We start from the raw sequence: 22,856 nt of genomic DNA on the forward strand, positions 1-22,856 counted from the left end.
ATTATAAGCCTGGTACCTTTGATAACTATTGACACCACTGGGTCGATGCCACTGCTGGTGGAAGTTTCGTCCTCTAGGGTATCACTAGCTCAGTATTCATCACTTCGGTGTTGCCATGAATATCAATTATTTGGTCATTTTTATAAATTTACTATTTGCTCCAAATACTAAGGATTGTCTTATCTCAGGCATAGATTATCTTAGCCGTACTTGGCAAAAGATCTTGTAATTTTGGGTCCTCGATCTTCTTCAACTTTGTAACTTTTTTATCTGAGCTGAATTGTGTTAGACTATAGTTAGTTTTCTTGGATCGTATCATTGTCTTTGAGATGATGGGACAATCCACTTAAGGCTCCATCTCATCTCCGATTGTGTTTAAATAAAGACAGTTGTCAACCATATTGTATCAGTTCTCTTAACCTTATATATTCTCAAGCTTGTCAGACAGTTGACAAAGGAGTAGGTCCGGTAAGGACTCATTTTGGCCTCAAATTTCAGTTTCATCTGACGAAAGATTTTAACCACTTTTCAAACACCCAAGTGTCTATATCACTTGATTCAATTCGTTTATGTGAAAGATTTTAACTGATTTAGTCATTAAAAACGATCCGATTCAAGCTCAAATATGAAAAATCTCTCAAATATGCCAAAAAACGTCACTTTTCAGATAGTTTTTGTCAAAAATGAAAGTGGCCGCATCCGTGTTCACCCACAACCTTTATATATTTTATGTATTATCATAAAATACAACTTACATTTCAATATTAAGGATGAACACGAATGCGGCCACTTTCGTTTTACACGGAAACCGTCTAAAATTTAACTAAAATGATAGAATTTTGAAGATTTCAGTAATTTAGCATGACTTAATGGTGCTACAGCCCGATATGATATGTACATTGTATTGTCAAAAACAGCCCATATTTATGTAGCAGAACCATTCAACTGTCAAATAAATAACTAAAAGTTTATATTTCAACAATTTTGTAAAACTGTTATATTTTGGGGCCCAAAAGATCTTACCGGACCTACAATTACATTCTTGTATATGAAAAGATGTACCGTTAATTTTCACACTTCATTGGTGCATATTTAAACTAACATGATTTCCATTCTCAATTTTATGAGAATTATTGGGAACTATATTTAAGTGTGTATAGAATAAATTGCTATTACCTGGTTACATTCTGTTTGATGAAGCAGGTGCATATGAAATAAATGGAAGAATATTACCTTATAACATAAGCTCTACAAAATCCCTTGTAATAGCTGAACAATAAGCAAATGAAGTCATTTGGCACAAGGGAGAAGACAGTGGTATTGAAAGCATACTTCCCATTTCGTTCTTTATTTGGCCTTTTTAACTTTTTTGGATTCAAGCATCACTGATGAGTCTTTGTAGACGAAACGCGTGTCTGGCATATAAACAAAATTTAGTCCTGATATATATGAAGAGTTTATTTACAACCACTGGGTTGATGCCACTGCTGGTGGAGATTTATTTCCCCGAGGGTATCACAAGCCCAGTGGTCAGCACTTATTGTGCTGACATGAATTGTCATTGATATGGTTATATTTATAAACTTCCTGTTTACAAATTTGTGAATTTTTTTGAAATACTAAGGCTTTTCTACCTCAGGCATAGATTACCTTAGCTGTATTTGGCAAAACGTTTCGGAATTTTGGTCCTCAATGCTCTTCAACTTCGTTCTTTGTTTGGCCTTCTTAACTGTTTTGGATTCGAGCGTCACTGATGAGTCTTTTGTAGACGACACGCCAACTGGCGTATACACAAAATTTAGTCCTGGTATCCATGATGAGTTTATTGAATGGTTTAACACTAGTAATTTTGGGGCCCTTCATAGTTTGTTGTTCAGTGTGAGCCAAGGCTCTGTGTTAAGGCCTTGACCTATAGTGGTTTACTTTTATAAATTGTTATTTGGATAGAGAGTTGTCTGATTGGCACTCATAGTCTCATACCACATCTTCCTATATCTATTTAGATTTTAAATCAATGACATAAAATATACTGGGGTCAAAAGAGATTATCAATGCTTTATTCCAGTGTTCTATATGAAATGTTAATTGCTAACTAAAGAGAACTATTACATGTACTAGTAATAGGATTGTAAAAAGGATTGTCACTGACCAACTGAACATTCATAGTTTAGACTTAAGGAGGTTTATTAGACTATGGTATTTTCTTGGTGACAACAAAAAGTCATATTGCTATCACTGTTACAATAAACAGAGAACTCCAAACAGAGCCAATATAAAAGTATCCTTTAAATGGGAGCGAAAGATACCAGAGGGACATCCAATTTAACAATTTATAATAAATTTTATTAAAATCAATAGCATATATTTTTTTTCAGCAACTAATGTTCTATGACTTTAAACACAGTTGTAAACAATCATTGTAGGAAAACAATATATAACAAAATCATCAACACTATAACAATAAACAATTAATTTAACAAAGATTTATCAAAATCTTCAGCACTAACATATTTGATACCACTGTAAATACTTTTACAGTTGTTATATCCCTTGGAAATATTAATCATATCCATTTTATATATTTGATAAAAATATGACACAAATTGTATACATTAGAACACTATAATGCAATTTTGCATAATTTCAAATTCCAAAGATCATTAGTCTTTTAAAATAGTTGATCTCCACTGATTTTTGAACTTGTTCAAGACATTGCTAATATCAATCTATGATATAGACTTCAATGAAATCTGGCAAGAATTTTACACATGACAGCGTTAACAAGACTGAAAAGAAGGAGTGATGCAATTTGTAAAAATCTTCTTTAACTGAAACAATTTGACATTAAAACATACATTTTCATCAAATTTTTGAAGATTATCAGAGTTTAGATTTTTCAGATAGTAAGGACTAAAATAATGAGTTAATAAACTTATCTGGTAAATAACCATCTGAGGGAATAAACAAATTCATTTATACTGTATATACATTAAAGGGAAATAACTATGGATGTGAATTTTAAAACAAAAGGGTACTCAGGTCCTTGCAAAGTCACATGTGCAATAATTCAGTACTAACCTCTGAGTAAGAATGATAGAAAATTCACTTTTATAAGAAGTTTATTAATTGCAAAACTTTCTTATATCTATAAGTAGAATAAGAAATACTTTATCTACTTTTGAATGAAGAAACAGAACATAGCACCATCCTTATACTCAATTTAAATGCATATTTATAACTATTTTTCTATGTTAGTTTTTATAAGGCATATTAACATAGCTGTGAATGAACAGAACAAATCAATGCAGTTGCTACTTTAAAAAATATATATAATATAAATATAAAATAATAATTGACATTCCATTGTTAAGCAGGCTTTCAATAAAATCATACAAGATATATATAATGAAAGACATAATACAAAGATTTGACAAAAATGTAAAAATTTGTGTTTAAAATATAATAATAGAAATGTTCACATAAATTATAAAGTTGTAATTGATATATTACCATTGGTTGGGTTTTTTTTTGGATACTAATATATACAAAAGACATGACCAATATCACATAATCATATATGCATGAAATGTATCTCAACAAAATAAGATGTCTCAGCATCGTGGTATAACAACAAAATGTTTACTTACTTACTTAAACCCTTGTCTACTTGAGGGGCCCAAGTCCATTGAGATAGTGAATAAGTTTGTAGAACTGTTTTGTAATTTGACAGAAGGTCATATTTAAGAAATACCAATGATAATGGTACATTTAAATAGCAATTTCTTCTGAAAAATTGAACTGAAAGCAAAAATTTACAAAAATTGAAAGCTAGTTTATTTTTACAAACCAAACACTATAAGGCTGGACAAGGGTATACCATAACAGATCCTTCATTGATGTTTGTAAAAACAAATGAACCAACATCTCTATTCTGTAAGTCCGTCAACTTAATACCTGTATACAGAAAATGTCAACCAATTTTCTGAATCTTCCATTTTCAGATATTACTATTTACAAATTACACATTTTCAACAAAAAATACTATTGCACTTTCAACTGGAACTTTTAACCATAATGATCTCTTGTAATAAAAGTTATCATAAGAGGACAGAGTTAACAATGAACCTTTTCAATTGATTCAAAGTGGTCTCATCTGGATAAAATTATTACAAGTTTTTCTTTTCATCCATATGAGATTAAACAATAAACATTAACCAGGTTAAGGCCTCACCAGCAGGGCCTCTTTTTTGCCCCAAAAATGTTCAATTGTTTAAGGGAAGCATTGTTAAGGTATTTATTCAAAATATGTAGCAATTGCTCTTAGGAATAATATTTCGTATCAATTTTGGGGACAAAATGCTTTTTTCCTTTTTTTAATTTCTCAATGTAATTGTTGGTACAGTGAAACTATGCATCTCTCAGTAACTTATTAAAGGGATGATTCATTATTCACCAGAAATCATTTTCATCTTCCAAAGCTGTACTTACACTTGTGAATTTACTTATCAATTGTTTTACACAATAGCCTTTGGTTCAAATTGGAAAGCATAAAATATGTTTTATCAAATTAATAATTTATTTTTGTAAAAACTTATGTGTTTTTCTATTTTCGGAATTACCTCCACATTTAATTTTTAATCTACAATTCATAACTACTTTTTGATTGGTTTTGATTAAGTTTTTATTTGCTCTAATAACATATTTCCGTTACCCTTTTCAGAGTCAATCGAAACGGTGAATACAACTCTTCCAAATATAAATATATAAAACTAAGCTACTATGATCATCCATTAAACTTTTCATCCAAATAATCACCTCTGATAAACAGTTACTGATTTGTACATCCAAATTTCTGATTATAATAACCAAAATTCTAATAGTATGTGATTTGATCTTTAAAGGATTTTTGTTGAAACTCTTCACCCCTTTTGGCCTCTATCACAGGTTACTTTAGTTACTGATTAATAGAATACTTTAGCTGGGTTCATAATGCCCTTGGGATCTAATGTTTGTTTTATCTGTTTCATCACCTGGATACCAGTTTCTCCTATCTCTTGTATCAGTAACTCTCTCTTTCCCTGTCCTATGCCATGCTCTCCTGTGCAGGTTCCATTCATCTCCAAAGACATTCTGAAAAAGTAAGGGTATCAGACAAAGGAATAATGTATTCTAACTTTACTGGCAGGTGTTGTAAACAAAAATTGTAATTTTCATGAGACTGAAAAATTATCAGTATCTAGAAAATTCTCCTCCCCTCCTCAAGCTACTTAAGATAAGAATATATTTTTAAAGAAAAATACAACAGAGAAAGTAGGTAGTTAAAGGGGATCAACAATCGCCATAGTATAACACACATGTGTTTGCAGATCCATCAGTACAAGATATAAAACAATGATGTTTGATTGTTTATATTTCTTATTTGTTAATAAAAAAAAAAGTGAACTTACTCAGCAATTTTATTTGACACATCTTTAACTATTTGTACTTCTTTTGGATTATTTGGATCAGCCAAAAATAGTGTGTGGAAATTGCCATCACCAACATGACCCAACATGAAGGAATCTACAAAATAAACAACTTACAATGCCATTTTCTTTGAAACTTCTTGGATCTTTTCTAATTCTTCAGGGTTATTTTGATCCACAGGAAAGAAAACATGGAAATTCCCATCACCAACATGGCCTACTATAGGTCCTATTAAAAATATAATGTATATTGTCAAGCCTTGACCACATCTTTAAGATAAACTTATTTTAGTTTATAACTATTGGGATCATTTTCTGCTAAACCTATCTGCAGATAGAACATGAATATTTAAGGTCATTTGTTTGATGTTTTGTTTTTCATTCATGCATCATATTTCTAAATAGCATATACAATCATGCAACCTTTTATTTCTATTCTTGTAATAACTGCACAAAAGACCTATTTCAATGTGTTATTTCATCTTGAAGGTCAATTTCAATAATGAGTGAGACATTCATACCTACAAGGAATCCTATAGGGACTTCATTGGGGGAAGCTATATTTCTTGCCATATTAATTCTTTCATTTCTGATTAACTAAATTCACTTACCACAAACTCCTGCCTTGGTAATTTCTTCCTTTGATCTTTTAATTATTTCTGGTAGTTTAGAGACAGGAACACAAACATCAGTGGAATAGGGCTGAAAATAATATTTATATAGAAGTTCAAAGATGGATATTGCTATAATAATTTGAATAACAACTTGAATTTATGGATATAGGAAGATGTGGTGTGAGTGCCAATGAGACAACTCTCCATCCAAATAACAATTTATAAAAGTAAACCATTATAGGCCAATGTACGGCCTTCAACATGGAGCCTTGGCTCGATCCGAACAAAAATGCTTTAAAGGGCCCCAAAATTACTAGTGTAAAACCATTAAAACAGGAAAACCAAAGGTCTAATCTATATTAAAAACGCGAAACGAGAACATCTATAAATTACATAAACAAACGACAACTACTGTACATCAGATTCCTGACTTAGGACAGGTGCAAACATTTAAATGTTCTAATGGTACCAAACCTTCTCCCTTTTTCTGAAACAGTAGCATAACATCACAACATAGAAAACTACATGATAAAATATCAATTGGAAGGCTTAACTCAATCAAAAAACGTAAATTAACTGTAAACGAATAAATTTTGCACTAAAGTAGCTTAAAGATTTAAAGATAAAGAAATGTTAACATTCAACTGATTTTATTAGTTTGTTCTTATATTGTACTATTACACTAATGTCCAAGGTTAGGGAAGGGTTGAGGGCTCAAAAACATGTTTAACCATGCCACATTCTTTATGTGCCTGTTCCTAGTCAGGAGCCTGTAGTTCAGTGATTGTCGTTAGTTTGTGTCTGTTATATTTATTTTTTGTAAAATGTTTTGTTATAAATAAGGCTGTTAGTTTTCTCAAAGACACAGAGGACGACCTAAAACAACATGGCGGCGCACAGTTGAGTTTAAGATGGCAAATTTCCAACATACTAGGGGGAGCTTGAAGAAGATGGCACAAAACAGACAGATGTGGAGATTCTTCGTTGCTACCTCACATGCCTATGGGCGTTATGGGCAGTAAGTAAAAGTAAGTAATATAAAATTTCCTACAGAATGTAATGTAACAAGCGCAAGTATATTATTGAAGTTATCAATGACAAAAATACATGTATGTTTTAAACAGTTTTTCAAGCTTTGACAACAAGAAGAGGGTTATTGCATGATTATTGTTGAATATTATATGTATCAAAAATTTATATTTGGCATAAACTGCAAATGTGGTTTAATAACGCTATGATATCAAGGTTTCAACAAACCAAGTCTGCCATATCTTTAACAACCACATACCTTACTGCCTGGTTTCAAAGCCATACAGGCATATAAGATGTCATGTCTAGCTTTCCATAAATGACTTCTTTCCTCTGGATCTTTTGCCCATTTGAAATCAGAACCATTATTCATGCTGCATAAATCAGCTGGAATGAAATTTGTAATAAATGAGATAATTTTTTATGTCAATTAAAGTTCTCTAACTCTTTTCATGTATACTCAGTTCTTTTTTTCCATAATGATATCTCACTTTTATACATATGGTCAGTTTGTTTAAGATTTTATGGTTGTTTTATATCATAAACATAGAATTCATAAAAAAAGACCCACCAGCTAATTTAATATGTACATGGTCTCTGCACAGATAACGTATTTGTTTCTAAATAAGTCTTCAAGATTTGGACATTACATGTATTACCTTTATAAGATGGTCATAAAGGAAGAGGATTTTAAACAAACAAACAGAGAAGAGTTTTTCAAACACTTTTAAAAAAAATGTGAAAAATTATTGTAAAAGTGGGTTTATGAATTAATTTCATATTGCTTTGTCCAAAAACCTTGTTATAACTTCCCAAAACCTTAAACTAAAAAAATCTTCAAATCATCATATTCTTAAACACATTGAGATATAAAATATTCCTTGATCCCTTATGTTTCTATAGTTACCAACTAATGCTGCTTGTTCATCCAGAGATGATGGAGTTCCAGTGAATTCTAAAAATAATGATGGTGCAACTTTCATATCCATTTTACTATACTTGTTTACTGCATCTATTGATACCTCATCTAAAAACTCTGAAAAATCAAAATAAAACATAATTAAATAATGATTCTGTTTTATTTTGTAAAAAGCCTTTGGCCTAAGGATTGATAAAAAGTCAAAGACAATTAATTTTTGGTTTATCATATAAAAAAAGAAATGTTTTTCTTGTAATATTTAATTTTTCATTAATATATAATTGCAATTTTCCATCAGGTAAGATTTTATATATGTATGCAATTTTTTTTAGTTTATGCAGTAAACATATTATGTCTAACAGATACTTTCTGTTCCCATCTAGTCAACTTCATGAAAAAGGTCTTTCTTACTTTATGTATTCATATAAGAGAAGGTCAAAGAATGACATATTCACATTATATATCTACTTGCAATAGATACTGGTAATTGGTTTTCAAAAGTAAAATAAAAGTGTGAATTGTTAAAGCATAAAATACAAATCAATGTTATCATTAACAAAAACTTATATATCAGGGGTTGAAGTCATAAAACTTTGCTCAGTGCTCGGAGCACAACAATCATGATCAAAACATGAAATCCAACCTTTTGGTTGATTTTGGAGTATGAGTACAAAAAACTGACTTGAAAATTTTATGACTTCAAGGCCAGATTTAAGAATGCTACAAAGAAAGATAAAAAAATTACCTATCCTTGCAATAGGAATACCACACTGCAATACCTGAACAGTTGTATCTACTGCACCTTGTACATCTGGGAAATGACATACTGCTGACACAGTCTGGAATATACATATTTCCAAAATTAGCTGGTATGTGAATAATATGTGTTGGTGAGTTATCTTCCCTGTATTTATCAAACTACTAGCAATCTTATTATTATAATACTGTGTTGAGTGCATTGAGCAAGCTTTTGTCATTCTCAATCTTCTGTTGCTAGAAAGTACATGTATATGAAATAAATCTAGAACTTTGACTGAACTCACAAAACTATCTTTGCCACAATACTATTACAAAATTTTAATTTCTCCTCACTGCATGTCTTGCCATGTTTTAATTATTTTTCTCACCTTAGTATTCTACAACAGTATAAAATTTCATCAACATCAATCTAAATATAATGTTGGAAGGTTTTCATTTTCCACTCATAGGTTGTACTTTTCATGAATACAAAAATTCTGGCTGTACTAATCAGTTGTATAGAAGGGCAAAATTACTAATTACCTCCTCCTAATGCAGAGTTTGCTTACAGAGTTCATAGACAAACAGAAACGGATTTAAGAAATAGGTGATTCCTTTATTCCCACTAAAAATTGTCTTGTAGTGAATATAAATATACAAAACTCCCAATACAGACTGGTGTGAGAGGATATGTATAAGATGTAGTACTTACTGCTTCTGGTATACCAAACAGTTTCAATGAAGCCTTGGTTATAATACCTAACGTTCCTTCTGATCCTACAAATAAGTTTGTAAGATTGTATCCCGCAGAAGTTTTCCTAAAATTAAAAGAATTGCAAACTATAACAAACTGAACATCTATAGCCAAGGAGTACCAAACTCCTTCAAATTAATATCAAAGATAATCTTCACACTTAATTTAACAATAAAATTCAGAGTTTCATATTTCAAAATAACATCATGAGTAACATCCTGGACAGTCCTGACCTTTATATTGACATTTAAATGTCTTTTTTCTTTATATTGTTGGGTTGCTATCACTGACGTTCACCTTAAATCTCCTTTCTATCCATATTTAAGGACCAATTTGAGAACTAGTTTGACTTTTTGTATTTAGCTTAGATGTTGTAAGCTATTGATAATTTCAAAGCACTTCAAGAGTGCTGTTAAGAAGAAATGAAAAAAAATTCTTGAAAAATTCTGAGCCTTTTTCAGTGTTTAACTTTAGTATGACATACACTGGCTTATACTGAGGATTGATTTTTTCATGGATAAAAATTTATTGGAATTAGAAAACATATTTCATGGTAAATTAAATTGTAGGATGCCATTTCATTCATGCATTATATTCTTATTATAAACATTTACTTTGTCCTTCTTCCTTTCCCAGCAGTATTTATGACACGTCCATCAGCTAAAACTACTTCTAAATTTAGAACGTTTTCTCTCATTGTACCATATCTGACAGCATTTGTTCCAGATGCACTGGTAGAACACATTCCACACAGGGATGCATCTGCTCCTGGATCTGTAAACAGACAGTAGCTGACAAATACTTTCATGACAATGTTTCATTATTACAATCAAATAATAATAGTTATAAGGAAGGGGGAAAAAATATATTAAAGAATACTTTTAATGTTTTTTTTTGTTATAAATGCTATTTTCATATGTCTATGATAATATTTTTCACGTTATATACTATTGTACAATGTCTCATGTTTGTTGCTTATCATAATTGTTTATTGGAAATGCCCCTCATGGGACCCTGATTGGAATAATAAAATATTTTATTTGATTTGACAATTATTTTTTTTATATCATTACAATGTATCATTATAATTACAATGTACTATTTTAATTACAATGTATAATTATTATTACAATGTATCTTATTAACAATGTATTATAATGATTACTACATCATTTTCCATCTCATCAAACATGAAAAGAAAAAAATTGTAAGAGATCCGTGAAACCCTGGCATAAAAAACTAAGTCCATTTATAAGTAAAATACGGAAAAAATGGAAGCTTCTATCCAAGTTTGGTAGAAATCTAGGATAGTTCAAGAAAGTCATTAAAATTTCAAAAACTTCAACCACAGAGTAAATTTTTGTGGACCCCCCTGCTGCAATGTAGGATTGCTATGTCTCGCTTTTTCGATTAAAGACATAGGCTTGACAAAAACCAGACTCCTTCACCTTCAGGATTGGTTCAGTTTGAACAGATTCAAAACATATATTGATGTTGATTTTAATGGACTTTGTAGCCAGTCTTGTTTAGACAAGTATTTACCAATAGGAAACCATAACCCAGTGTCCCTCAGGTAATTGTTTAACTGCATTCTAGTCACTCCTGATTGTACAGTACAGTCAAAGTCCTCTGGATTAACAGACAGAATCTCTTTCATGTGAGTCAGATCAACACACACTCCTCCCTAAAATAGAAAGTTTGATTAAAAACATGTACCAGTTTATGAACATGTTTTTTTCATTCTCAGATTCATTTTAAAAACTTTACATAAGAAGACAATTCTTTATTTTTCAAATCTTTTTTCTGTAATATACACATTTTTACTAAAGTTCATTATTAATCTATTTATGTTAACAAAGCATTCATATAAGTTGATAAAACATACAGTCAAACTGTGTGACATAAAAAAAGGGAGATAATTTATGCACAAATATCTTAACAATTATACCACTGTCTATTTACTTACATTTGATTGAATCAATGATATCTACCTAATAATGCACAGCAATGAAAGCAAATAAAATGGAATGAAGGGTATTTGTTTTTCATTGACTATCAGTTCTGATTATTAGAATAAGGGAGACAATTAACACCTTAAATGAAGTTACCATTGATTGTATCTTGTCTTCATAACACAGAGTACAAACAAATACTGGACAATAACTGTAAAACTTAACAGAATTAATGCCACCTTCGAATTCTGATTTGACACCAAATGACATAAACGGTATCTTGTTTTCATAAAACTGTATAGTTTTTAAACATGAAACAAGGGAGGTGAAATACCTTAGTAGTATTAATGTCACCTTCTAATCCTGAACCTCAGTGACATGTTATCACTGCACTGTATAGAAATTTATAGTTTTGTATACCAAATGGAATCAGTGGTATCTTATTATCATTACATAGTTAAGCATTCTTACATAGAACAAGGGAGGTAATTAGTACCTTAATAGCATTAATGCCACCTTCTAATCCAGTGCCACTACCAAATGGAATCAGAGGTATCTCATTATCATTGCACAGAATTGCAATCTCACTGACTTGTTCAACATTCTGTGGGAAAGTGACTACTTCTGGTGGACAACAGCTGGATAAAAACAATGAGAACATGTTAATAAATATGATAAACTGAAATACATGTTAGTTTCCTGGACTCATAAAAAATTCAAATATCAGTTGTTTGTCGTGAGATTTGAAGCATATTTGGAAAGTGAAGACAGAAAACAAGTTCCAAAGCTTTATAATGTGTCTAGCAGATACCATTTGGCAATAATAAACATGGAAAATGTAAAATCAATTTCTGTATGTATATGCCTGTCGCAAGTCAGGAGCCTAGTTGTTTGTTGTTATGTCACATATTTGTTTTTTATCTATTGCTTTGTATATTAATTAGACCATTAGTTATTATCTTGTTTGATTTGTTTTTACATTTGTGATTTTAGGACCTTTAATATATGACTATGAAGTCATAATGGGCTTATGTGTTACATATTTGTTTTTCATTCATTTTTTTTACATAAAGAAGGCCGTTAGTTTTCTTGTTTGAATTGTTTTAAATTGTCTTATCTGGGCCTTTTATAGCTGACCATGCAGTATGGGCTTTGCTCATTGTTGAAGGCTGTATGGTGACCTATAGTTGTAATGTCTGTGTCATTTTGGTCTTTTGTGGATAGTTGTCTCATTGGCAATCATACCACATCTTCTTTTATATGTTTGCTTGCTTATTGTTGAAGCCAACTTGAAGGCTGTGTGGTGACCTATAGCTGTTAATTTCTGTGTCATTTGATCTCTTGTGGAGAGTTGTCTTATTAGCAATCATACCACATCTTCCTTTTATTATTACCTATGGTATGACTCATCTCTACCGTGCTGCTCTCTAACAGCCATTGCAGTTGACACATTTTTCTTGCCAACAATATCAGATAAAGCTGCTACTAGCCTGTCTGGTACTTTTATTATCTCTGTAGCCTGAAAAACAAAATATGTCAGTGAGAAATAATATTTTAAAAGTATTTTGCTAGATCCACTGAAGGATAAATTTCTGTAAGTTGATGAACTGTTTTAGAAATCTTCTTTAATATGGAATATAACCATTAATTTGGCCTAGCAAGCAATAACATATAAGATTGATTCATAGATTTTTGGTATAACCATAATGCTAACACATCACTTTATCATAAATTGGCTATTTTATGGCAGCAAGAATTCACAGGTGAAGGAAGCCAAACTAAATGGGAATTTTCATCATGGTTCATGAAATGTTAAATTCACTGACCACAGTTCACAGGAAATACCTTTTTGTACAACAAAACTGTTCATGAAAAAACAACACTTCAGTTTAAAAATGCCTTCATCAATGTTGACAAAAATGATTTAAAACCTTTGATCATCACTAAAAACTGATATCAAATTGAATTGAAAACATTTAGTCACGAAAAATGCACAATTCATGAGCAGAGTTGCTCATTTTTGAAAATATTCATGTGGGATTTAGTGCACATCCAGATTTAAGAGTTACACTTTTTTGCAGCATTTCTGTGTGCAATGTGTTTTACTCTTGAAATTGTCTTATACATGTATCTCTTCTTTTTTTTTCTTTTGGTATACTGATGATTAGCAAATAAGCCTTGATTTCTTTTATTTGCATGATTTATATTGTACTTATTTATTGGCAAAATAACTTAAGAATATAGAAAAATGGCAAAAAAAATTAAAGAATATATAGTGAAGACCTGCCCCCTCCAACTCCTAACCCAAAACAACAAATTATTGCACCTTTTGTGATCGTTGATAAGTGTAGGATCGTAACCAGTTACCTTGTCATAAATTTTTTTGCAACAAAACTATAGATTTATAAAAAGTTTAAAAAAAACCTTCAAATTTGGTAACCAAAAATTTGTTCTGGCCTATTTTGAGAAAATCAGGATTTACGATCCTGATATCAGGATAAGGGTTGAGTCATGAAAATCGTGACGATATCGCCAAAATCCAGATAATTGGCAGGACTGCACAAGTCACAGATAATAAATTCATGGAAAAACGATTCATTTAAAGCAATTAAACACGACCACGAAGGACAAAAATAACCCATCAGCTGAGTACCCTCAGTTAAACTTAATATTTCAACTTTACTATACATACATATATGTACATGTAATCCTTTCCTATCTATGACATAATCTTCAATTTGTTGAAGGCGGTTACTATATGGTAGAATTTAATCGGACCATGGGTGATGGATAACTGTACATTTTAATATATAATTATGGAAGTGTTTAACAACCTTGACTGGCTTTTCAGTCCTCACACGGTGCCGGAAGGCGCTTGGTGAGCTTTAACATATTTGTTGCCGTGGGTCAGAAACAGGTAGTAGAGGCCGCCATATGTAGGCCGCCATCTTGGTTTTGGTGAGTTGATTTTCTTTTGTCGACTATTTTTGTTGTTATTTCTTCACAACAGCTGCTTTTAGGGCCAGTTTGGTCAGCTTGGCAGCCCGTTAACCTCTATAAAGAAGTCTCAGACATAGTATTTTAGATGACAGGAAGCGTTATCAGGATCAAAGCTGTGAGGCAGTGAAATGAAGGTCAATCACCCAACACCTAGGATACAGCCCTCGGACGTTAATCGGCATAACACTCCCCCATGATACAATGGGTTTTGAAGTGCATTGTAACGCTGGTATGCCTACTTCTACATCTACTGTACAGCTTATATTGGTTTCTGTCATCTAAAGTAGTAAGTTGTTGATCATCTAACTGTAAACCCTCATCAAAAAGCAGGTTAAGGAGAGCCCGCCCAGGACGTCGGCTCAGCTGTAATGACCGAGACGTGACTGATTGGATTGGATTGAATTGAAATTTAATGACGTTTCACATATTTTTTTATCATAAATTTCTGTATTCTGTTGGAGGTGGGTCTCATTGGGGTCTAAGTGTGATGCGGGATTGATGTTTTTTTGTAAGTGTGACACGTGAAAGTCAAATTATTGTGTCATGAAAACAGGAAATGAGGTCTAGCAGGACCCGGGAAATGACAAAAAAAATGAGAGCTGCTTACATATATAGTGCAAGCGGGATATGGGAATCTGACGAAACAGTAAGCGGGATCCCGGATCGGAACCCCCCTCCCCCAAATGAGACCTCCTTGGAGTGCTCCATTGATAGGAGAAAATATGGTCAACATTAACATGCAGTTATAACAGAGTACTCTGTAAATCTGGAAAATTGTCAATCGTCAATTACCTGTGCAAGTCCTTTCCTATCTACTGATTTATGATATGCACGTGTCAAACAACGGAGAGAGCTGTTCCATACTCTCTTACAAAACATTTTTTTCGTCCCAAGGCCAGCTGATTTGTGATAAATAAGATACTGGTACCGAGTAGTAAAAAAGGAAACCAGTTTAAACGGAAGTCAGGTTAAACTTCCTCTATATAGCCTCTTTTTCACGACGAATCATGGTTGTCGGCCAGGTGCTTATTCTCTCCTAATAAAATCGTCTTTTCAACATGTTATTCACAATGAAATAGCATTAAATCACTTAAAGATAATTCCATAAAAAAGAAATAGTCTCTCAAGTTGAATTTAAACGTTACAAACTAGTAAAATTGTTGTAAATTAGAGGTATTTTCGTTCAATTTTTAAACACGTGGTTTCACGCAAAGATGTTTTTGTGTAAATAAATACAAACGAAATGGAACACATGTAGTATTATAATCAAGTATGTTAATTTCTTTATCCCCAACTCTAGAAAAATGGATGAATATTTATTTCCAGAGAGTAGATAGAATCCCAATCGACTCGCCTCGTTACAAAGTCGTCCCCTACCAACTCGTCCTTAAACCTGGAAATGGTTTGCTGTTTTATTAAACAGGGCATTTCTTGATTTAAATATATAATGATCAGGACTTGAATGTATACACTTATGCATATTTTTAAATTTATTATTGCTCTTTTTCAGTTAAGATTTGTTGAAATAGGCCGTGTGGCCTACATTGCCTATGGACCAGACCAAGGCAAACTATGTGCTATAGTTGATGTTATTGATCAGAACAGGGTGAGTTTATTGTCATTCTAATTACTTCAATCTTAATGCCTGTTTGTACAAATTGTCTCCATGTGCAGGTTTTCTCTTTCACACGTTCTCTCAACATATTTTCCTCTGTGCTTTAAAAGGATATAAGTGGCTGTCACGTAAAATTAGAACCATGTTTTTTGTCAAAATTTTCTTTTAATAAAGATCATGTTTTTCAGTAAGTGAATGAAAAATCTACTCGATATCTAGTTTCTGACTTTGTTGTACATTTTTTTACATTAACATAAGATATGTTGGTGAGACAAACATCACTATAAACCAGAAAGACATCCAGAGATTAACATAATGAATGTCAAGCTCTTGTCTAGCTTTTCTCTGTGTATTGCAACAAAAAAAAAATTTTTTAATTAAAATATTTTAAAATCAGTTTGCAGAATTCTCTTATTTAAAAGTATAAATTGGAGTATTTTCAGTGTATCATTCATAAAGTTCATGATGTGGAAAACATTTAATTTCATATGGCAAGCATAATTTTTTTATGAAGCCAAAGTAAAACCATAAATTGTTTGCATTATCATTACAGGCCTTGATTGATGGACCATGCACTGGTGTGTCCAGGAAACAGATGAATTTCAAAAACATTCATTTGACTGGTATCAAATTAAAAATGCCAAGATCCCTCCGTACTGGTCTCCTGAAGAAAAAATGGGAAAGTGAGAAAATCCAAGAACAATGGGGAAAAACCACATGGGCCCAGAAAATAGCAAACAGAGAACTGGTATACATTTAGTTTTGTTTGGGTAAAGATTGCATTAAAAGCAATCGAAACTGTTTGATACTGACTTGATATATTTATCTTCTTCAGTTTTATCGCTACAATTATTGACATTTGATTGTTCAAACAAAGAAGAACAGGGGAAGAACAGCTGTTCTGTTTGAATATTTCTTTGTTCAGAAGAGGGTTAGATGACTATATCAATGAAGAACCTTACTTTCTTGATAGGAATTGCCGTCATACTGGCAGTGCTGATAACAACATGTCAGAGATTTAGTCATTTATCACACCTCAGTTCATCACTCCCTAATCTGTCAATTATTTCAAGAGATTAGTAAAAAATGCTTTAATTCATTAAAAAGTTCAAAATCATACCAATTAACTTTTGCAAAAAAATTATTCACCCATAAGGTTTTTCCAATGTTTTAAATAAGACAGTCTTTTGAAACTATTGTGGATTAATAAGTTACTTAAGCTTGGTTCCATATAATCACGGAAAAAGTCGACATAATTTTTTTGGGGTGTAGGAAGAAATTAATATATCAAAATTTCATTGGTATAAATTCAAATTGATATAAACAAATCATTCATCAATTTTGTAATTATCTATTTAGAATTATTTTTCTTTTTATTCTCTGGTAATTTACTTCCCTGATTTGAAGGTTGTTTAGATGACTATATCAATGAAGAACCTTACTTTCTTGATAGGAATTGCCGTCATACTGGCAGTGCTGATAAAAACATGTCAGAGATTTAGTCATTCATCACACCTCAATTGAATTGTTCCTTAATCTGTCAATATATATAAGATGTTGTGCTAAACAGTTACACTAGTTAAAATAGTTTGATCTATTATAAAGTTCTGCTTTTCATTACTAAGGGTCTAATAAAAAGTCCAAATAAATCAAAATCTTAACCTTTTTCAATTTTATTTCATCCAAATGATCATGTGGCATGTCTGAAATTTAAAAAAAAAATGAAAGTATTTATATGGATACATAAGTTAGTTGGTTCCATATAATTGCCAGAATTGACACAAATTTGTTATGGGCTCAAAAACTTTCAATGTTTTTAAGGATATAAGTAAAATGTCTCCAAATAAAAATTCATAAATTTCTTTTTGTTCTCTGATAATTTATTTTAATGATAATGAAGAGTGTTTAGACGACTATATCAATGAAGAGCCTTACTTTCTTGATAGGAATTGCCGTCATACTGGCAGTGCTGATAAAACAAGACTAGAAGAATAAAGAACCTTACTTTCTTGATAGGAATTGCCGTCATATTGACAGTGCTGATAACAACATGTCAGAGATTTTGTCATTCACCAGACCTCGATTCAATAAAAGATTCAATCCTTAATCTGTTCAGATGTTTGCTGAAAACCAGTACAAATTCTTTGATCTAATAAAAAGTTAATAAAAAATCATTAATGTACGAAGTGTTCAAAAAAAGATCACAATTTATCAAATTTCCATTGATATAATTTACTTCCCTGATTTGAAAAGAGGAGATGAAAATATCAATGTAGAGCCTTACTTAATTATCATCAAATGAGTTTATGAGTTACTACAAGAACTCCTCAAATAAAAAGCAAAATTTAAAAAAGACTAAATTTTGCATGTAAATATTCCAAATAATCAGATGACTATATCAATGAAGAACCTTACTTTCTTGATAGGAATTGCCGTCATACTGGCAGTGCTGATAACAACATGTCAGAGATTTGGTCATTCATCCCGACCTCGATTAAGTTAACCTTAAATCTGCTAGATAAGGGCTAAAGACCAGTAAAAATCTTCTGATTTAATAAAAAGAATCTGGTTTTGGTGCATGTCTTAAATTAATAAAAGACTTATGAAACTATGGTGAATAAATAAGTAAGTGGGTTCTAAATAATCACCAGGATAGACACAATTGTTTTGGGCTCAGAATCTAAATGTTATTAAGGATACAAGTTAATTGTCTCCATGATATAGATTTCCTAGAATATAAGCAAATTGGTCAACAGCTTTATAAATCTTCATATTCTCTGGTAATTTATTGCAATGATATGAAGGTTGTTGAGATGACTATATCAATGAAGAACCTTACTTTCTTGATAGGAATTGCCGTCATACTGGCAGTGCTGATAACAACATGTCAGAGATTTAGTCATTCATCACACCTCAATTTAATCATTCTCCAACTGTTTTTTAAAGCCCAGTAAAAAAATATGTTGATTGATTAAAAACAAATCTTTTCTGTTTTAAAAATCTAAAAAGTATATTGAAGTAAGGCCACGGTTTTTTAATTTGTTGGTTTACGGATTTTTCCCATAAAAAAGTCCGGTCGGGGGGAAAAAAAAAAAAAAAATCTTTCAAAACAGAAAAATATGCAAAATAAATATATATTTCACCTTACTAACAAAATGTTTGTCGTATATGCTGTTTTGTCATCATTTCTTAACATTTAGTTCGATGAAATATTATTGATCAGTGATCATGAACATCGCATGACATTGTTTAATAACTTCCTGTAAAAAAAAAGGGGGGGTTGCACGGACAAAGACGAAATTAAATCAGTCATTTCAGAAAACTGGGTAAATAATGATCTTCAATCACAAAAACTAATAAAGAAAAAAAATTTAAAAACGTCGTACAAAAATAAGTTTCAACACACGTGTCGAAAAACGTAATAGACTCGTCCACTGGAAAAACGACAATATCGGGTTAATTAGTTTTCATGCAATCCGGTTTTTATCCCAATGTCAGATCAATATTTTTTATTTTCTATGAAACAAGAAAATTTCAAATGATTTGTTAATATTCAGTACTTTAATTGATGTATTCCACCTGTCCACATTTGGACAAGTCTATTTCTCTGAGATGATGCATCTTACGGACTGATGACAAATAAGGGAAACCAACTTGTTTTGTAATTGGTTTTAAACACAGGTTTCGTTCCGCAAAATTATTTGCGCAAAAGACATTTCAAGGTCAGTTATAATTGATTTGTCTATTCTAAGAAACGTAAATAGGAAGTTTTATTTTTCACAGCAGAAAGTGTTATCAACTTTGTTAATGATTAATGCATTTCATTTCATAAAAAAAGAAAATTTTAATTATTTTTCAGGGATAATGCATTGATAAGGGTCGGCGGGAATAAAAAAGCATGAAAAGTCAATTTTATTTTTATTGTGAAAATCGGCAAAATCGGGTCGGCGGATCCGTAAACCAACAATTAAAAAAACCGTGGCCTAATAATCATTCAACATCTAACCTCCCAAAAAAATGATAAGATTCACATGTCCTGCAATATATGCTTTCCAAATATTTTTAAATTGAAGTTAATCAAATGGGATCTGACAATTGTCATGGTGATAAAACATGTTATAAATTTCACTTAGTTTTACTTTGTTTTGGTTTTTCTGATAGACTAAACACAGCCATTCAAAGATTTCTCTGTAGTTTGAATCAAGTTTGGTAAATGCACATAATTAATTTTATGACATCAGAACAAGACTATATCAATGAAGAACCTTACTTTCTTGATAGGAATTGCCGTCATACTGGCAGTGCTGATAACAACATGTCAGAGATTTAGTCTTTATTGTTTGATTAATAATACCAAATTAGAAACATTAAACTCTAAGGATTTATCTCTTTAATCCTTCAATGGCAGTGGTCAATAAAACTCATGACGACGTGTAGTAGAAAGATTTTACCCAAGGGTATTAATTTGAACCACTATACATGTACATGTGAGGCCTTGGTGACATTTAAGGTTTGCTGCCTAAGAATAATTAATGTATGTGTGTTAACTGTTAAAAGTAGCAGAAAGCATAAAATTTGTCATATATAGTATATTTTCTATTGCAACCTTGGGTGTGCTTGGTCAAAAACATGTTTGCATCATATTATTTAAGTGATATCCTTGTACTAAATTACGAAGTCAAAAGAGCCTCTTGTGTTTAAGAACTATCACTCCAGTTTACATGACATACCCTGTATGTAATGATAATTTTTTTCAGCAACTCTTGCCAATAAATGCCACCTTGAGGTAAACAAACTCATTATCATCAAAACAGATTTATGTTTGAATTGACCAAATAATAAGCAAAATGTTAAAAAAAAACTACTACATTTTCCATATAAATATTCTAAATAATCTGATAATATAACAAGACTATATCAATGAAGAACCTTACTTTCTTGATAGGAATTGCCGTCATACTGGCAGTGCTGATAACAACATGTCAGAGATTTAGTCTTGTTATATCTGTGTTAGAAACTAGAGCATTTTTACTGGTCAATTTCTGTTTCAATTGACTAGGATTGCTATTTTTCGTTTCAAAAGGTTATGGTTCTCCCTGGGTTCTCCAACAAAATCTGGTCGCCATGATATAGCATATAGTGCTGAAATTGGCATTTAGACATTAACAGTGAAAAAAAACAATATTTGTTCAATATCACAGAATATAAACAGATTTGATAACAAGTATTTGTATATTTTCAGAGGAGTAAGCTCTCAGATTTTGACAGATTTAAACTGATGAAGGCCAAGCAAGCAGTAAGTTTATTTTAGTTTCTGCAGCAACATTTTAAAAATAAATCAGAAATTACAATATAAAGAAGATGGGTGAAGATGTGCACTGTTACTTGTATAAAGATTTTATGTGTATGTAAACTTAATGAAAACTTCAGCTGTGTTTGAAATTATTTTGGTTTGTTCTCATGTCATTTGTTTCCAAGAAATTCATTAAAATGCTGTGAAATAGAAAAATGGAGTTGAAAAAACATTAAAAACGCATTTATTCTTTAAAGTGAAAAAAATATTTTTATGGAATGATTGGTTAATGTTTGCTCAATGTTCAGCTACAGATATTTCATTCATGTTGAGGACAATATTTAAGTTCTTCTACAATATGTTAAGACTGTTGTTACTACAGAAAATATTAATAATAAAAATATCAAGGATTATTTGACATATCTTGCACATAATGCTTGACATGCACGTATTTGTATACATGGTATAAAGTATTTGTTTAAAATATATTTTCTCTTTTCTTTCCAGAGAAACAGATTGATAAATGTTGAATTTGGTAAACTGAGACTTCAGGCCAAGAAGGCTCCAGCTAAACCCAAGAGGATTAGGAAGCGTCCAAGCAAAAAATAAACACTCACTATTAAAGGGTTTAGAAATAAATTTGTTTCCTCTAATAAATCTTCAGTGGTAAACTCAAGTTTTGCGGAAAAAAAAAGGATCATGTGAAAAATCAATTTATTTGAATCTGTATCATTAATTTCTCAGTACAACAACAAGTGAAGGTGTACTTAAAACAATGATTGCAACTTCTTGTTGAGTTGTTGTGGAAAAAATCTTAACAAATGCTACTTTTTGTGGATCTGCATGGAGCTGTTATTCTCATCTGGCTGTTGGACAATTATTCATTACATGCTAGTAGGGCCTGCTATACATGTCACCTCATGCACTTAGATATCTGCTGTCAATTCGCCTTATTCTTTCCACACTATAGTCATATCTATAAATTCTGGACCTTAATTTAAGGTTGCCTATCTATAAATAAGATAATCAACCTGAATATGCATAAAATACTTGCCACTGGACGTTAAGCAACCAACAATGAATCAATCAAATCAGATTAGTTTTCCCTAACCAGAAGTTGACCTTGATATACAATTTTTTTGACTATTTCAATATTAATCGTATCGCTCTGGAATTGAGATGACTTGTAATCTAATTCAAGGTATTTGTCTAGAAATGTGGTTCATGTACATTTGTATCTCTAGTTCAGGAGGATATATTATTTGGACCCAATCTGGAATGTTTTAATTATTATTTGTAAGAACACTATCAATATACCTGTACGCCAATCTCAATGATCTAGCTTCTTTAACCTTGATATTGTTTTATACAAGTGTCTGAGCGAAGTACAACAAAGGACAGTGAGGAAAAACACATTTGACAGAATAAAAACAAACACCAAGATACATAGACACACACTATTTGATAACAACTAATA

The 22,856-nt window shown here is 31.4% G+C and overlaps 2 protein-coding genes across 3 annotated transcripts; one reads left to right on the forward strand and one right to left on the reverse strand.

Moving 5' to 3' along the window:
- Positions 1-2,329: 2,329 nt before the first annotated feature.
- On the reverse strand, positions 2,330-15,416 carry LOC134722083 (probable D-lactate dehydrogenase, mitochondrial). 2 transcript variants are annotated; one of them, XM_063585552.1, is made up of 12 exons: positions 15,264-15,416; positions 12,866-12,990; positions 11,968-12,109; positions 11,062-11,203; positions 10,134-10,293; positions 9,478-9,583; positions 8,773-8,866; positions 8,016-8,144; positions 7,368-7,495; positions 6,077-6,167; positions 5,448-5,562; positions 2,330-5,130 (listed from the first exon to the last, which is right to left on the reverse strand). In XM_063585552.1, the coding sequence occupies exons 1-12, from the start codon at positions 15,348-15,350 to the stop codon at positions 4,962-4,964; spliced, it is 1,488 nt and encodes a 495-aa protein (XP_063441622.1). In that variant the 5' UTR covers positions 15,351-15,416; the 3' UTR covers positions 2,330-4,961. The 2 variants fall into 2 exon arrangements, with proteins under 2 accessions (XP_063441622.1, XP_063441623.1); XM_063585553.1 differs by lacking the exon at positions 5,448-5,562 and adding an exon at positions 5,583-5,694.
- LOC134722085 (large ribosomal subunit protein eL14-like) lies at positions 15,385-22,018 on the forward strand. The gene is made up of 5 exons (XM_063585555.1): positions 15,385-15,493; positions 15,982-16,077; positions 16,640-16,834; positions 21,329-21,382; positions 21,887-22,018. Exons 1-5 carry the CDS (start codon positions 15,479-15,481, stop codon positions 21,986-21,988), a joined length of 462 nt encoding a protein of 153 aa, XP_063441625.1. The 5' UTR covers positions 15,385-15,478; the 3' UTR covers positions 21,989-22,018.
- The last annotated feature ends 838 nt before the right edge of the window (positions 22,019-22,856 follow it).

This window comes from Mytilus trossulus, chromosome 6 (genome assembly GCF_036588685.1).
Source record: "Mytilus trossulus isolate FHL-02 chromosome 6, PNRI_Mtr1.1.1.hap1, whole genome shotgun sequence".
NCBI classification, from domain to species: domain Eukaryota; kingdom Metazoa; phylum Mollusca; class Bivalvia; order Mytilida; family Mytilidae; genus Mytilus; species Mytilus trossulus.

What these genes read in the sequence shown, in the direction of transcription:
- LOC134722083 (XM_063585552.1), bottom strand. Translation starts at nt 15,350, where the DNA reads ATGTTTTGTAAGAGAGTATGGAACAGCTCTCTCCGTTGTTTGACACGT. An exon ending in TGTTTGGTATACCAGAAGCA is followed by an intron (nt 8,867 to 9,477) that starts GTAAGTACTACA and finishes TGTATATTCCAG; the next exon opens with ACTGTGTCAGCAGTATGTCA. An exon ending in CTTTGAAACCAGGCAGTAAG is followed by an intron (nt 6,168 to 7,367) that starts GTATGTGGTTGT and finishes TATTATTTTCAG; the next exon opens with CCCTATTCCACTGATGTTTG.
- LOC134722085 (XM_063585555.1), top strand. An exon ending in ATGTTATTGATCAGAACAGG is followed by an intron (nt 16,078 to 16,639) that starts GTGAGTTTATTG and finishes TTATCATTACAG; the next exon opens with GCCTTGATTGATGGACCATG. An exon ending in AAATAGCAAACAGAGAACTG is followed by an intron (nt 16,835 to 21,328) that starts GTATACATTTAG and finishes GTATATTTTCAG; the next exon opens with AGGAGTAAGCTCTCAGATTT.